General features: G+C 43.3%; 1 protein-coding gene across 2 annotated transcripts in view; it reads left to right on the forward strand.

Annotated features, from left to right (window-relative positions):
* LRRC7 (leucine rich repeat containing 7) overlaps nt 1-8,986 on the forward strand; it is a 173,941-nt gene extending 164,955 nt beyond the window's left edge. Inside the window, exons 23-25 of one of the 2 annotated variants that reach the window (XM_069861981.1) lie at nt 386-478; nt 2,523-2,597; nt 7,320-8,986. In XM_069861981.1, coding sequence (XP_069718082.1) covers nt 386-478; nt 2,523-2,597; nt 7,320-7,427 — 276 coding nt within the window. In that variant the 3' untranslated portion in view covers nt 7,428-8,986. The remainder of the gene's footprint in view (nt 1-385; nt 479-2,522; nt 2,598-7,319) is intronic. The other variant, XM_069861983.1, reaches the window with a different exon arrangement.
* The last annotated feature ends 6,994 nt before the right edge of the window (nt 8,987-15,980 follow it).

Below are 15,980 nucleotides of genomic sequence, written 5' to 3' on the forward strand. Positions count from 1 at the left end.
CACCTTCTGGAAAAACAGAAGTGCACAAGATGAAGCCTCACTGACAGATTTATCCCAGTGTTCAAATGTTTCATTTTGGCCAATATGCCCTTTCACAAGTCTAAAGGGTTGGGCTTTTCACTCCTTGAAAATAAAATTTTAAAATATATGCAAAAATACATGCAGCACTATGAATATTATGGAAGTGTTGCAGCATGCTAAATTCATGAAAATACTTCTAATTTATATATAATATTCTACTGACTTTTACTGCGTTGTGTAATACAGCTTGTGAGGGTCAACTTGTCTGTTAATGGTGAAATGGGATATATGTGAGGAAGGTGCCATTGTTTAGAGAGGCTTTAATGTTGGCATTGACTTATCTTACTCTATCTTTTTAATCTAGTTCTGTGTGAGGATAGAGAAGAATCCTGGTCTCGGTTTTAGTATCAGTGGTGGAATAAGTGGACAAGGAAATCCATTCAAACCTTCCGACAAGGCAAGTTATAAATTTCTCTCTAAATGGGCCTTATTTCAGAGTGCCATATAGTGAAGACGGAGATAACATGAGTGAAATGTTTATGCTCTTCTGTTGTGAAAATTGAGAGAATTTTTCCTATACGTGGCTTTTTTTTTTGTTGTTAGGGGAGTGTTTGCTTTTTTTTCTGGTTAATGAAAATGTGAGAATCAAAACTGAAATCACATGGGTGTCTGCCTTCTATTCCATGTAAAACAAACTTTTTCAGACTAGAAATCTGATTCTCTAGAATCATGTCTTTCATGTTTTCTATCTATCTGTAGATATCTATCCATTTTTTCTCATCTAAACCATCTGAAATCTGCATGCAAATTGAGAATTATTTTCCCATCGTTCTGAATTCCAACAAAAAGCTGATTGGAAATATCAGTCTAACACAATCACACTTCCTTTCAGTTTTCTCACCAATAATCCCTAGTTTGAACTTCAAGAACAGATCATTGTAATGTACATAACCATCAGGCATTTTAACAATTATCTCTTAAAAGGTACTAATTTCTGGTGTCCTTCTGTGAGACTGCGAACTGGAATTACACTTTATAACATCATGGCAGGGGTGTTCTACAATTTAATGTACAATGTTAGAATTAAGCTATACTTCCACTGTCTATCACCTGCCTGAAATTATCAAAGAAGAATCTGTATCCCACTATGAATATATCTACACCACTAATACATGCCCTGCAATAACAGCTGTAGATAGACTTAATTTTAGCAATAACAAACATACAAAATTTTGTACTACGGGAGAGGTAGGATGGTTATATTGAAGGAATTAATATTTCGAAGGGATTTTTTACGTGTTGCTACTCTGAAACATTGCTTGCCACACCATTAAATCAAATTTATCATGTTTTAAATATCACAGAAGCAGTAAGAGGGTGGTACCGTCTCTCATCATACATGTCAGTTGTTTGTGATGGGTTTGTCACCCGTAAGGTACTATTCTGTCTGGAAGATGGAATCAGTGGGGATGGCTGTGAGCACGCCTCTGCGTAGTGATATACCCCTACCCTGATGGTGCTGCAATGTGAGGACAGAAAAAGCAGTAGAAAGCACAGCAGCACTCAGTCATTTTGAATGGCAGACTCGTGTCACAACTTAATGGCATGTGGATGAAATAGAAGCTAACCATCCTTCTGCTCTCAAGGAGCTTGGTTTTATAAGGTTAACAGAAATACTGGATGATGCCTTGCTCCAGAAGGCTATAAAAACCTCTCAAGGACACACATGATTTGCATGCTGATGCCAAGCAGGGAATTTCTCTGGTGCCTCTGGGAGCAATGTAAATGGCTGAAATTTAGCCTATGCTCAGTTCTAGAGTCCCCTGAAAGGTATTCACCCTTGGCAGCAGGGGAAGTGCAGCAGCAAAGGTGAGGCTAAGGATATAGAAGACTGCACGAGCTGTATGGGTAGTAGTTCAAATGTGTTCATCCTCTGGGAACTCAGTTTTTGATTTTGGGTTTTAATAATGTATTCTACTGGAATTCAGATGACAAATCTAAAAGTATTCTTTATTACTTAATATTTTTTCTCTTTTAAAAGTCATTTAGTGCTCAGGCCCTGGATTATGTGACAGTCTGCAGATTGTTGTACTCAGTAGCTCAAGGGCTGAGGGTGAAGCCTGCTTTTTAGAATTTTTTTAAGCTTTTTCTTCCCACCAAAACAAAGATTACTGTATAGATTATGGTATGCTTTATTCTATTAATGTTTGCTCCACTGTAATTATCCTTCTGATAACACTGTCGCTTTTGCCCCATTCAAATTGGACACTGTTTTGTGACGTGGAATCTTGGTTGCAAATGACCCACAATTGTATCAGGCATAGCTGAAGCTCATGGAGAGCTGCCATAAACCCATACTACTGTTTGATTACAAACAGATTAAAAAATAGTTTAGTATTTAGACCATTGCCAGGGTATATAAAGCCCCCAGACACCATTTAGTATTTTGGGAACTAGTTCTTGGTAATAGCATCCTAACCTCTGTTACTTCTGACTTATAGGGTATCTTTGTTACTAGGGTTCAGCCTGATGGACCAGCATCCAGCCTGCTCCAGCCTGGCGATAAGATCCTCCAGGTATGGATGGATTTAACTGCTTTGTAACTGAACTGGGTCTTTGCATCTTACAAGGACAATGATATTGTTTTCAGTATAAGTTAACTGCTAGATTTGTTATTATAATACTGTAATGTTGATTTACAATAGACTGTTACTTGTGGTACTTTTGCAAGCTGGTCTCAGCAGGAATAAAGCTGCTGGAAAATAACCTGGGGATGTGGAAAAGTGGCACTTGGGGTGTGCTATATGACAGGTCCCCGGCCTCTAGTGGGGAGCTGAATTAAACCCAGGGAACACCCTGAGAACAGAGGGACCATAGCACAGCAAGGAGCTGGTCTGTCATTGTCTGGCAGTTTCTGCACCCTTTCCAGGGTGAGATGCATGTGGATGCTAGCACCAGACTTCTGGGAGGGAATGGCCCTACAGGAAGGCGTTAACGCTTGCAGTCTGTCACAGGAGTAATCCAGGTGACACAATTTATACTCTAAAAAAAAAATAAACTGTACATATCATCCATCTTTTCCACAGTAACAGCACAGAAAGGTGCAGGGAGAAAGGAGCTTTGCAAGCAGTTTCACAAGTATAAATACATGACAACACAAGGTGTGTTTAGAATTCTCACCTGTGACACCAATGTAAGGAGTTACGTAGTCATATTTTTTGAAGGAATTCTAACTGGCAATATTTTTGCCTCTCTTTTTTGCCTCAGCATTTTTGAATGCACTCACGTAAAAAACAGCCACTGCTGGATCCACTACAGGATCATGAGGGCATCTACATAATTTACAGAGAAATCTCAGCTTTTCGGGTTTTTTTTGTTTCTGTAGCAAACATTTTCAGTATCCAATGAACTTTCTAAGTAGGAAGACAGGCTCTTCCTGAATGTACCTCTCAAAAATTCCTCATTCCCAGAAAATAAAAGCTGTCCATATAGAAAAGGGTTTCCTACCATGTCCTGCAAAGTTGTTTGGGTTTTTTGTTAAGCCTGGAAAGTGTGTTACCACTGGAAGCAAAGAGCGCTACTTTCAATGAAAGGAGGAGACTTTGTTATATTGACTGGAAGGCTTCTAACAGTTTTTGAAGCCATTCAGGCTGATCAAGGGTAAGCGGTTAACTGTGATTTAATTTGTTATATGAAGGGAGTCACAAACCAAGGACGTTTCAGATGTCTTCAGTAGCCTCTCTCCTCCTGCCTCCCTCTCTCTTTCGCTCCCCCACCCCTCCTTTTTAGCAAGTAACTGCAGTTATTATCAGCTCTGAACTCCACAGCAGACAGCACATGTTCAGTATATTCATACAACATACATAAATATGAAATAAAGAAAAGAGCCAAGATAAGTGAAGCACAAAATTAGCTAGAGATATTTAGAACAATCAAAATGCTATATTGGGAGCTGAGCTTAGTAACAGAAACAAAAATAGGTAAGAGTTCAATATGTTAAAAAGTAACAGCAAAATAAGGTGGGTGGGCAGTGGGCATACACCATGGGAGGCTTCTGGATGGAGCTGCGCAAGGGCTGTGCTGTTCTGTGCAGGGCAGGCCCATGTGCACCTACTGACTCTTCATCCAACATGTACACTTCCAACCTGCATTCATTTCATAGCTATTGTTATGTCAGATGATTTCTCCTGATGGGCACAGGCCACTAAGGAGCTGGTCTTTCTCGTGTTTCAGCATGTGTTCCTAAAATAGGAGCATTTGCATATATTTATATAATCATGGTTAAGGTACTGCTGCATTTGCTTTGGGTAGAAAATGTCACTCTACTAATTTATTCATCATTTATGCTGATGAAGTTTGTTTGACTTTGCACTCCCAGTCCTTCTCATAGGATTGTAGATCAATCTCAGCAGATTTTCTTATTTGTCACTGCCAGTACATCATTTCAAATTCTCTGGCAAGAACATTTTCTTATATTTGCAATTACCTCTACCCATGCATAATGCCTGTTACCAGGTGTTGATTTACACTGTGGCAAGTGAAAGGGCAGTTATTGATCTCACAAAGGAATTAACAGAGACAAAACCACAACTGTGATGAAGGATATTTTACTTCTCAAGTATAAGCTATGTCTTTACCTAAAAGTATACAGTTCCGTAGGGAGTAAGAACTTGAAATTATTGATACTCACTGGCATCACATCACCTTCACCCCCATTTTCCACCCACTATTGCCATCACCTCTGTTTGCATTTATCTCATGGGACCCTACAAAAGGCTAGGGCTCTGTAATACCAGTTACTTTGTAGACAGAAGTTCCCCTTCACCCACAATCTCTCTTCTTTGGCATCCATACCTGTCTGCGGCACTTGCCTTCCTCACATGCACTGCTTGTAACACCAGTTTCTGCTGAGACTCCGAGGGAGGAACCGCCTTCCTGCATTTCCTTAGTCTTAGCCCACTCCATCCTCACTCTCTCTACCCCATGATCACTTTTTTCTGTCAGCTGCATCTTTGTGCTTCATGCTCTCCCTGTTGTGTCTGGCACATTGCCCCCACTATTGCTGGTGGCCCTTGAGGTGTTGTCATGTTGGGCAACCGTAGTGTCACTGTGACTGGAGGATCTCGATCTCCGTGCACCTTTTGTGCTCCCATGCTGTGAGGTCAGTTTACTCGAGGTGATACACAGGAAGATACCATCAGACCAGGGCTCTAGGGGGTAACTTCTTAAACGTTTACATAGAGGAATTTGCTTCACAGCATGTTTTCATACCATATTTTGTGGAGAAAGTGAGACCACAGCAGGAGTGAAAGGAGTTGATTCTGATTATCATTTATTTATATGTTAAATGACAAATCCCTGTGGATGTGGCCTGGTTAGGTATTTTTGGATGTATGTCTCCTACAGCCATCTTTCAGCAGGAAACCTTTCTTGTAGAAAAGAAGTTTCTGTGCTAGCAAGAGCTGAACTGCGCAGAATTTTGCTGTACGCTTACTGTGCAGGTAGAGAATGGCAAGGGAAGTGGGCAGAGCTGGCCTGCTCTGAGATGCACTTTCAAGTTATTTTATTATTTATTATCACAAATGAGCAACACAGATCCAATGAGCTGTGTGGTAAATAAACTGAAACTTCTCCTGTTTCCCTCTGAATTACCTCAGAGTCCAAGCTGCTCGCAAACAGAATGACAAATGGCAGCCTGATTTTGGCATATAACAAATGTTTCTCAGAGCAAATGTTTTATTGTATTAAGCTGAATAAAAGTGAACTACTTTTCACTACTACTTGGATTCTGCCTGTACCAGCCCATTGCCATTCTGTGCAGAAACCTTCCAGTGCCGTGAAACAGCACCATGCTCATGGGCTGCCTGTTCCTGCAGAGATGTCCACAGCACGAACTTATTTCAGTTATCCTTCTGGTCTGGGCATCATTTAATACATGTGGGGTGTCCTTCCTGAAAGCCCGGGGGAAGGTCTGAACTTCTGCGAGGAGCCAACGGGCAGTAGGCAGAGGTGAGCTGGGAGCTACGAGCACCCAGTAGGGCTCGGGCAGCCCCTTGGCACTGCCTGTCCAATACCTCTGCCCGGCCAGCTGCTGAGGAGGGGTGACTCTTGGATTCTGTTGTCGGTACATAATGTGGTGTAGGATGGTTTTGTTGTGGCCGAGGTGATATCAATGTATAATGGTCTGGATACGTGCAATAGATGTCTGGTAGCTCTTCTATGAGGCTGTAATTTCACAGCAGCAGTGGTTTAATAACCAAAGCATGAAGGCTTCACTAGCCTATTTGTAAATGTTAGATTGTGTGTGTGTGTATACATATTATTTTGGGGTTTTGTTAAAGTGCAGTGTATTTGTAGAATTGCTCTAAGCTCAAGAGACCAGATTGTACTGTGGACAGCCCTGTAGCCTGTTTCTTGATTACTGTCCCACCCCTGGCAGCCTCCGTAGATGCTGCATTACACCAGTCCCAGCTGTACATCTGCACGTTTCTGGCCGTGCTCTCACTGTGCCTTAGCAGCAGGCTCCATGGGTAAAGGGCAGGGGAGGTTTCTGCTGGTACTCCTGGGGAGAGACGGGGAGCTTTGGGCCAGCTGAGCATTTACCAGCCCTGCTGTGGGGCCAGGTGAGGCTGAGGATGGAGCTGGCACCCAGGGAGCAGTTCTGTGGCTTCCATGGAAGAGCGTACGGCAGGCACCTGCAGGGAGTGCTGTCTGTGTTTGTGCCTGATTGTCTTCCTGGGCTGGCTGCTTTGGCCTGAGTGATCACACTCGGGAACTGTTGGTAACGTTGTTTAAAATATGACTGTTCTAAGTAGTGCTGTAACAGAGGAGTCACACAAAGTCGTAATTCACACTAAAGCAGAACACTATTCAATAGATCTTTCCTTCTTTGTATATGCAGAAAGTCTGCATCTGAGCCTGCCTGTTTGGTCAGCAGTGCCTTTGGCAGCAGTAACTTTCCTTGAGCTTCACAGCGTCCAAAACTCTTACATCCCAGAGCTATCATTCCTTCAGAAAAGATGTTGAATGTCCTAGAGTCACAGTATAATTTCAGTTGGAAATGAGCCTCAGAGTACATCTACTCCAGCCCTTACTCCAAGCAGGAGGGTGCAGCATCTCTCCGATGGTGGGAGAGAGAAATATGTTCACTCAGTCATAGAAACGCCTGTTTGCAGGAAATCATTGTGTGATTATTATTTATTTTACCCTTGTTTTTCATCTGTCCCTTTGCGCCTCCAAAATGAAGACACAAAACAGAATCTCATTTGATTTCTCTTCTTCTTGCTTTTCTTTTGCAGGCAAACGGACACAGTTTTGTACATATGGAACATGAGAAAGCCGTATTACTACTGAAGAGTTTCCAGAATACAGTAGACCTAGTTATTCAACGTGAGCTTACTGTCTAGATATTTTTTTATAAATAGTAAATATGTCTAGCCAGATCTAATGTTCAAACAGATTTATACATAGGAAACAAATTTTTGCCAATTGCTGGACCAATGGCAAACAGTAGTGCCAAATGTATAATACTATATGTTAGTACCAATCATCTTGGAAAAAAAATATATTAACTATATAAATATATTGTTCATGTGGCTATGTATTAGTTTTAATTGTCAGCCTCTGGCTGTGCATTGGTGCGTTTTTTTAATCAAGTTACTTCTTAAAGTCAATTTCATATGAGTTCAAAACACAGAAGCACATACAAATCCTTTAGGAATTCTGCTGTCCATCAGAAACACTGCCTCAAAGTTGTATATGCCTTTATAAAGATAAAATATATTAACCTGTACTTCCCATGAAATATTTCTATCATGTCACATACAAAAATATAGAGAAAAAATATTTTCATAAACACCTCAAAGAAAGTATATATTAAATTAAATTTAATAATGTTCATTTATTTTCAATGCAAAGATATTATATGCCTTATGAAAATACCTGTACATATGCAGTGTGTATAGCTGGCTCCATATTAATTAGTAAAAAATGTCACTATACAGGGTGAGATACTTAATAAATCATACTGTCAACTCTGGGACGTAGGTATAACTAACCTACATGGAAAATGGTTAACCTCCTTCTGTTTGACACTTTCAGTTGATTCCATGTGAACACACTAAGTGGACTAACAGTGAGTTTAGACAGGTATGGTTCATTAACGAAGAGGTTGTGATGGGTGGCAGTAAAACTTCTTTTGTTGCTGCTAATTTTATTATTTAACTTTTTAATTTGAAATTAAAAGCCCTTTAATTACATTCCACATCCCCCAGGTGGACACTGTTCTGCATTTTCATTCTGGTCCGGACTGTGCTAGCCCCTGCTCACTAGATTCACTGTCAGTGAGGCTTTAACCTTTGTATCATCTGTTATTTGAGTAACAGTCTCTGTAAAATGATTGGGAGCAGATTGAACGTAAGAAATGATGCATCACAGGGGGAGCAGCGCATGACACCAAACAAACCTGGGAAAAGCTTTCCTATTTAAGTTTGAAAGCCTTTTGGGTAAAAGACCCAGTGCTGTTCCCAACACTGACAGCACAGTATTTTGCAAAGCTGCTGGCGGTGCAGTGGTTCAGGGGTCCATCGTGTTTATAACTGACAGCAAGGCAGAAAAACATGGGAAAACCTCCCAAAAGACTTCTTCAGGGGATCTGTTTCCATTGAACTGAATGGTACCAATGGCAATGGACAGTAGGGAGAGCCAGAACCTGCTCCAGGACGGCCAGGCTCACTCGCACCTTTTCCAGCTGGATTAAGAGCACCTTGTGAAACCCAAGCCAGCGAGGAGCTTAGCTCTGGGAACATCTTCTCCACTTGCAAGAGCCTCTAGAGAGTCTGAAACTTCTCTTCCCATCAAGCACATGCTGGCTGAGGTAATTGTGCTTCAAATGAAACTAAACTGCAATGGAAAATGCTGCCATTGTGTATAAAGCCCTCTCTGATCTAGGGACTTAGCGTTCCTCTCACAGAGGTATAAACACACTCTGAGGAGTTCTGCTGTGGTCCTGGGTGCAGTAAGCAGCAGGCCTGAGCTACAGAAGGGGCTGCCAGCACTCCCGTTAGCCCTAGTGTCCCTGACACCGCTGGAACACGCCAGCACTGGGAGTTGTGGCACAGGCAGCTGGCTGGGGCGGGGGCTTTGCACCAAGGGCAAGGCAAACCAGAAAAAGTCATGAAAGAGGAATCTGCTGAGAGCGCCAGATGTGTAGCAGTCAGTTTGGGTGTGGGTTTTGGGAGATGGTGGTATAATGAAGACCACCAGCGCACACAGGAAAGGAGAGATGAAGTATCCCATACATAAAAATTAAATTGCAGATTAGTACAGGAGGAACTAACCTCAGTGTTGCTATGAAGGAAGTGACACTAGTACATTTGCATGGAAACCCCCTGTGCTCTGTTTGTTTGCATCTCTCTAATTTTCTCCTCAAACAATAGGAATTGTTAAGTTTATTAGTATAAACATTAATGAAACATAATTTCCAAGCAGGTTCCCATTTAACATGGATTTTTACTTTATCCATGCAAGCATTCCTACTGGAAGAGCTTCTGTACTACTGGAGTGGCTACAGATCACCAGGTGCCACCATGAGCTGTCACTGATGCTAATCCTAAAATTTACAATTTGATTTGATGATATTAGGAACATAAATTTAAATAAATAATATTTTTCAGTAAATTAAAATCTTCTTCGTACCAAGCTGAAAAACCTTGTTGAATTCACATGATTTGGGTTTGGATCATTATTTCCTCAGTTTTTTCAGCTTTCAGGCTTCCATGGCATGGATGTAATTTCATAACATCCCATCAAATCACGCGGGCTGTGGCAAAGCCCATGTAAAACTTTTTCAACATTTATGGCATATTAGAGGTCAACATTTCTATTCTTAAGTCCTCATTGCCCTTTAAAAAAAGAAATAAGGATTTATTCAACATCACGTTCAAAAAAGTGTAGACACCTACATAGCTTTTAGTTAATTATACTAAATAGGAATTAGGTCCGTTAATAGACATTTATGCACCTAAATTCCTCCGTGGAGCTGCCTATGTTTTTTTCATGCAGAAAATCACTCTGTGACCTTGAACACACGTGGCTACAAAGCCTCTACCGGCCTGCCTGTGGTTCCCACCCCTGGGCATTGCCTGGCAGCACAGCTCTCCAGCTCCCAAATCCTTCCTGGGGGTCTGCTTCCAGCAGAAAATGCAGCAAAGGACTACGGGAGCCTTGAGTCCTGCTGTAACGCTGTCTGGGGTCTGTATAGCACACGATGCACCCCCTGGCTCCCGGCAACCCCAACGACAGGACAGGCTCCAGAAACGCATTAAACACACACATACATAGCACCAAAAATGTGGTAGGGAGTTGCAGGTGTAGGACAGATGAGGAGGGCTCTGACTTAGCACCTAGAACCAAGGTATCAACTTACAGGAGAAAACTGGTAAGCTGCAAAAAGCAAGTGCGCTTTAGTGCTTGCTAATCCATACTTTGTGCTAGGTTTTCTTCCCACTGAGTTTATTAGATCTAAAGCACAGTGGCATGATCAGCCAGGGCTGTGTGCAGAACTGCATTTTAAGATTATTGAGTGCTTTAATTAATAGTTTTAATGTAAAGGAAATCACAATAAAACTAAGTCAGTGCAGTGGGGCATCACATTTCAGTCCTTAACTGAGCCCAAACACCCACCATCCCTAGAAAGCAGCTTGGGGTACTCCCAGCTGAAACACACAGCAGTGCAGCTTTAACATCAACCCCCATTGCACCAGAAAATACCAAATATTTTCTTTTTTGTATTATTTAATTCAAATTGGCTGAAAGAATGTTTAGCTCCCACTAGTGTTATGAGCAATTAAAAGTATTTTAATGGACTATTTATGATTTTTACATTTGTCCTTCAAAATAACTTGCACCTTTTGCCTTTCCTGAGAGGTCTCCTGGAACCTCGCAGGCACAATCACGTACAACCCGGTTTGCAGGTCACACACCACGTTACGTGCATGGTTAGCACGTAATGATGATATTTTATTTTATTTACTAACTGTGATTATATGGCAAGTGCTGGAGGTGGGTTACTGCCCACCCTGAGGTGAGTTCCATGTGAGGGTTCCCTTTATGTGTGTGAATGAATTTTTATCCAGGCAAGCAGTCTCAAAGCACAGATTGTTTCCTTTATGTTCAGCATTCCCAGCTACCCTGCGTGTTCTCCCACACTGTCCACACAATCTCCCAAACTCAGCATCTTTCTAAAGCCGCTGATGGCAACGTTAATGCTGGCTGAAACGGGCTGTTAGCTGTCCCGCAGGAAGCCCAGTGTGCAGGCAGCAGCTCTCCCCGCCAGGTTTCTGCTGCGGTGCCGTAGCGCACCTTCCCACACCTATAATTCTCCTCGCTGGGAATGCGCAGTTCAGCTTTGTTAGGTTTTTCCATGCAATAAACACTTCCTTAACGAACAATCCTCAGGGAAGGGCTAGATTAAAAAGAAAGCCTGCGAGGTAATTCCCTTTACCTCATTTTGCAACAAGTTTCAAGGAGCTCAGCAGCCGGTGCCAGAGCTCCCGCTCCCGTGGTGCCCCTCAGACCTCCAGCAAGTGTGCCATGTGCTGGAAACCCACAATGGTAGGAACTGGTTTGGTTTTCTGCAGTTTTGTTACAAGACAGCTCTTAAGGGGAACAGAGGGGGTAGAGGAGGCAAAGGAAAAAAAGCTTCCAAACTGCTTTTCTTATTTTGAGAACAAAGTGAAGACCAGACCCCATGAAGCCAGCAGGGCTCTCCCACCTTCATGATTTTCCCATTGTCAGCTTGCAGTTTGTATCTGGGTGTTGATAAATGATGACCTTGCAAAGGCGGTTGTTTGCAATAGCGATCATTTAATATCTTCAAATTTGTTTTTATGTTTTCCAAGAGAATTTTTAACATGTTCGTGTCTGCATCCGTGTTTCACGGCACTCTGTTAGCTCCTGAGGTGAGGCCAGGGTGTGCCAGCTGGGGATGGCCAGACCAAGCTAGTGTCTCAGCACAGGTACCTGGGCAGGACAAGGCTGCGTGTGCATGAGAGCCAGAGCCCAGCCAATGGGTAAGTCCCTACAGCTGCGTGCCATGAGCCTGCAGGACAGCAAATGCAACCATTCCCCAGGGTTCATTGGGAACACTCAGCCTGAAAGACTGCTGAGGCTTTGCTAGGGTGGCCTTTCTCTGGAGAGGAATGAAAAGACCTTGGAAACATTGCTGTACAAGCTTTTTTTTTAGCTCCTACAGGAACACCTGGAAAGTGGAACTCACCGATGTTACAGAACACCACAAATCTTCACAAGCCAAAAACCCTACTCAAAGTTACAGGCTGAAGTGGTCAGGAGAGTGGTTTGCTGTTGCTAGTAAGCGCCTGGAATGTAAAGACGTTCCTTGGTTAAACCTCTCTAGCTTGTAATGTAGCATTTCATTACCATGGGCAATCCCAAAAATGCCAATATACAGATGTGTGTGTCTCTGTGGATATCTGATAGAGATGTGCAACAGGAATGCAAAGGCAGTTTTAGATGAAACCCCATACATTTCAGTCTGCTGATGAGCAGGATCTGGCCTCAAGGGAAGAGCCAGGGCTCACCCTAGGCTGACTGCGTATTCATGGATTTATTCCCAGGCAACTAGCCGCTACCTGGAAAAGGGGCCTGGGGTCTGCGATGGCCAGCATCTCCACAGCAGCCAAGCTCTCCAGCAGCTGGGGCTCTAGCCACAGGGCTGCCCTTGCTCACACAGCCGGGCCAGCCCTGTGAACAGAAACAGGATTGGACACCAGGATCCATTTGCCAAAACCCGTCAACAGGCGCAGGGGAGGCTCCTCCTCCGGTGTGGGCTGCGGACCTACCGGAGCAGTATTTTTAACTGGTGGGATTTTACATATAGGATTGCCAGGTGAGAATAAAGGATTATCTGAGGTTTGTGCTCCCTGCCCACAGGCTGTTGTGCCCCCGCTCCCTACTCTGCCCCTTGCATTCTGCCCTCAAGAATGTCATTTTAAGCAAGCGCACAAAGAGGTATGATGTCCTTTCCAGGCAAGCAGAGATAAGGATTCATTTCACTTGTCTGTCTTGCCAGCGTGAGCAGGACACACCATGATGATACAACTTTCAGGCCAGTGGTTTGGATAAGATATGAATCCGCCGGTGGGTTGGGTTTGCTTTGGACACTCCTGGCTTGGGTGTGTGCTCGCAGGCACCAACCACGCACGCAGCAGAGCAACGGTGCCCCAAGGGCCAGGCAGGGCTGCCTGTGCCTCCAGCCAGGGAAAAGCAAATGCCAACAGGCAGCATTTGTCAACCAGTTTTTTTGAAAGAGTTCCTCTTGAAAAAAAAAAAGAAAAAGAAAAACTAACTTTTGTCACTCCCAGTAAATATTTGGGAGGTGAATACCATCATTGCATTGCCCAGGAATTTCCACAGCCCTTGTAAGGTGTTTTGTGCAGCCCCCAGCCCAGCCCCAGCCCTGCAGCACAAGAGGTTTCCGCTCTGTCCCTGGGGGCCTTCGCTCTCTGCTGGCACGCGTGGCTTTGTCCTGACCCCAGCAGAGCTCTCATTGGTTCCGTTTTCTACCTGTGAGTACTGTATCCAGTTCAGAACCAACAGCTTCCTTTATTAAAAATTTTACCATTTTATAAAGACACGTTCAATTATGATGGAGATGGCTGTATTGTAATTAATATTTTGAGATAATCGTGATTTTGAGCTTAAATTATATACAGAAAATGGTCTTTTTTGTATGTGTTAAAAGATTGCTATATTACAAATGACTAACTGTACTTTTCAGTTGAATTACAGTATTAATGTAAATAAAGCTGAATGAAGAAATATTTACTACTTTATTAACATAGATTGTGAATGTACTTAATGTTTTTTGCAGTATAAAGACTTACTGAACTTGAAAGCTGCTTCATTTTATGTGCAAAAAGGTACTTCAAAACTATATTTTAAATCTATTGATTGAGTGCAATCAATGATATTGTCAGTTAATTTGCACACGCAGGTTGTATCCTTCCCGTTTTATTTCATGTATGACACTTCTCCGTAGGGTGCATATTGTGTTTAGAATGCATTTTGCAGATGCTTCTGTACATAAAAGGAATACAGGGACTAAACCGATGCTGTGCAGTGTATAGCAGAGCCATTTTTCGGCTTTGGTGTACCCAACTTTTTCAGTATTTAAAAAAGTGTTTTGAATAACATTAAAAAGTCTCTTTATTGTATAAATAATAAAAATGTCACCTTATTGTAATTAATGTTTGTCATCTTTTACTATTGGAAAGGCTGTCAGGTTTGCAAAGATCCTGCTCTGCCAGTTAGGGGCAGTGACAGGGTTAGTCTTAGCCCTCTGGAACCAGGGCAGATGCCAGGTGAGGACATCATCCTCCTCAGGCAGCAACATCACAGCTTCCGTCTTTGGAAGCGTTTGCTGTTCCTGTCAGCAACCCCTGTGGTGTTGGAGGGAGAGACTCCTTTGTATTGCCAGAAATGGCAGAGACTGGAGACCTGAGCAGCTCCTCTCGTTCCACCATAGCTACTGGTGAGCCAGCAAATCTGGGAATGCAGCGACTGCAAGCTTGCAAAGAAAAGCATGGCAGTTGCTGCTGTTTGAGTCCAAAAGCCATATGAATGATGGGAAAACATAAGGGAGGGTCAGGGTCGGGGGAGAGCAGCAACAGTTCCATCATCCAAGTCACCACAAAGCAGTTCATGACTTGTTCGAGCTGAGACAAGCCACTGTTCTTTCTGCACACAGATGCTACCACCTGTTCTTAACAGCAAACCCTTTCCCCTTCGCTCTCCTGCGCCACCCCCAGCCCCTCTTTCTGCAGCAGGCTGATACCAGGTCTCTGGCATCTCCAGCTGTGCTGGCCAGTCCTGGTCCTGCTGCAGCAGTTACAGTCCCATGCAGCTGCCTGTATGGTCCATCAGCCCTCCTCCCTCTTGCTGAAAGGTGCTTGCTACAAGGGGCTGTGAACTCTTGAGGGTGAGTGAGTGATTGCATTAATGCTGGACACAGTCAAAACGTGGAACGTTTAACTTTGCAGCGTATTAAATTTTGCTGTGTTACAGCAGGGACAGGGACAATGGAAAATGCTTCTGTACACGCGTTTTTCCTTATAGACACATGCAATAGAAAGGAAAACCATCTGATGGCAGCCTGTCAGCCTTCATGCAGAGACTGCATGGAAGAGGAGAATGGAAGAAAGCGGCACACTCCTGTTCCTAAGGCTGAGCAAGGATCTGTTTCATTTGAAAGCTTTGTTTTAATTTTAGATTGCAAGGCAGTGAGTAGTTTGCATTCAGACGTACTAGTCACGCACAGGGACAGCATTCGGTGTTTGCTGGCCATGGAGGACTGGAGTAAAGAGGTGATGCTGCCCAAGGAACAGAGCATTATGCCTGGCGGCAAACCCTCTACCTGATGCACTGTGCCCAGGCACAGAGATGATGCCTCCAGAAACACAGTCCTGAGGGCACCAGGTCAGTTTAAGAATCAAACCACTACCACAGCTGACCCAAAGGAATCCCATCCAGCTTCTGCTTCAGCCCCATTTCTGACTAATGGCCCTGGAGTAGTTTGACAAAGCAGCAGTAGATCTGTGGCCACAACAGCGAGCAGCAGCAAGTAGCCCTTCCTTTCTTATAGAATCACAGAATGGTTTGGGCTAGAAAGGACCTTAAAGATCATCCAGTTCCATCCCCCGGGCCTCGGGGAGAGACACCTCACACTGGATCAGGTTCCTCAAAGCCTCATTCAACCTGGCCTTGAACACCTCCAGGGATGAGACGTCCAAAATTTCTCTGGACAACCTGTGCCAGTGCCTCACCACCCTCATACTAGTAAGTTTCTTCCCAATATCTAATCTACATTTTCCCTATTTCAGCTTGAAACCATTACCCCTTGTCCTACCACTGCAACCCCTGATAAAGTGCCCCTCCCCAGC

The sequence above is a fragment of the Phaenicophaeus curvirostris genome, chromosome 8 (assembly GCF_032191515.1).
Source record: "Phaenicophaeus curvirostris isolate KB17595 chromosome 8, BPBGC_Pcur_1.0, whole genome shotgun sequence".
NCBI lineage: Eukaryota > Metazoa > Chordata > Aves > Cuculiformes > Cuculidae > Phaenicophaeus > Phaenicophaeus curvirostris.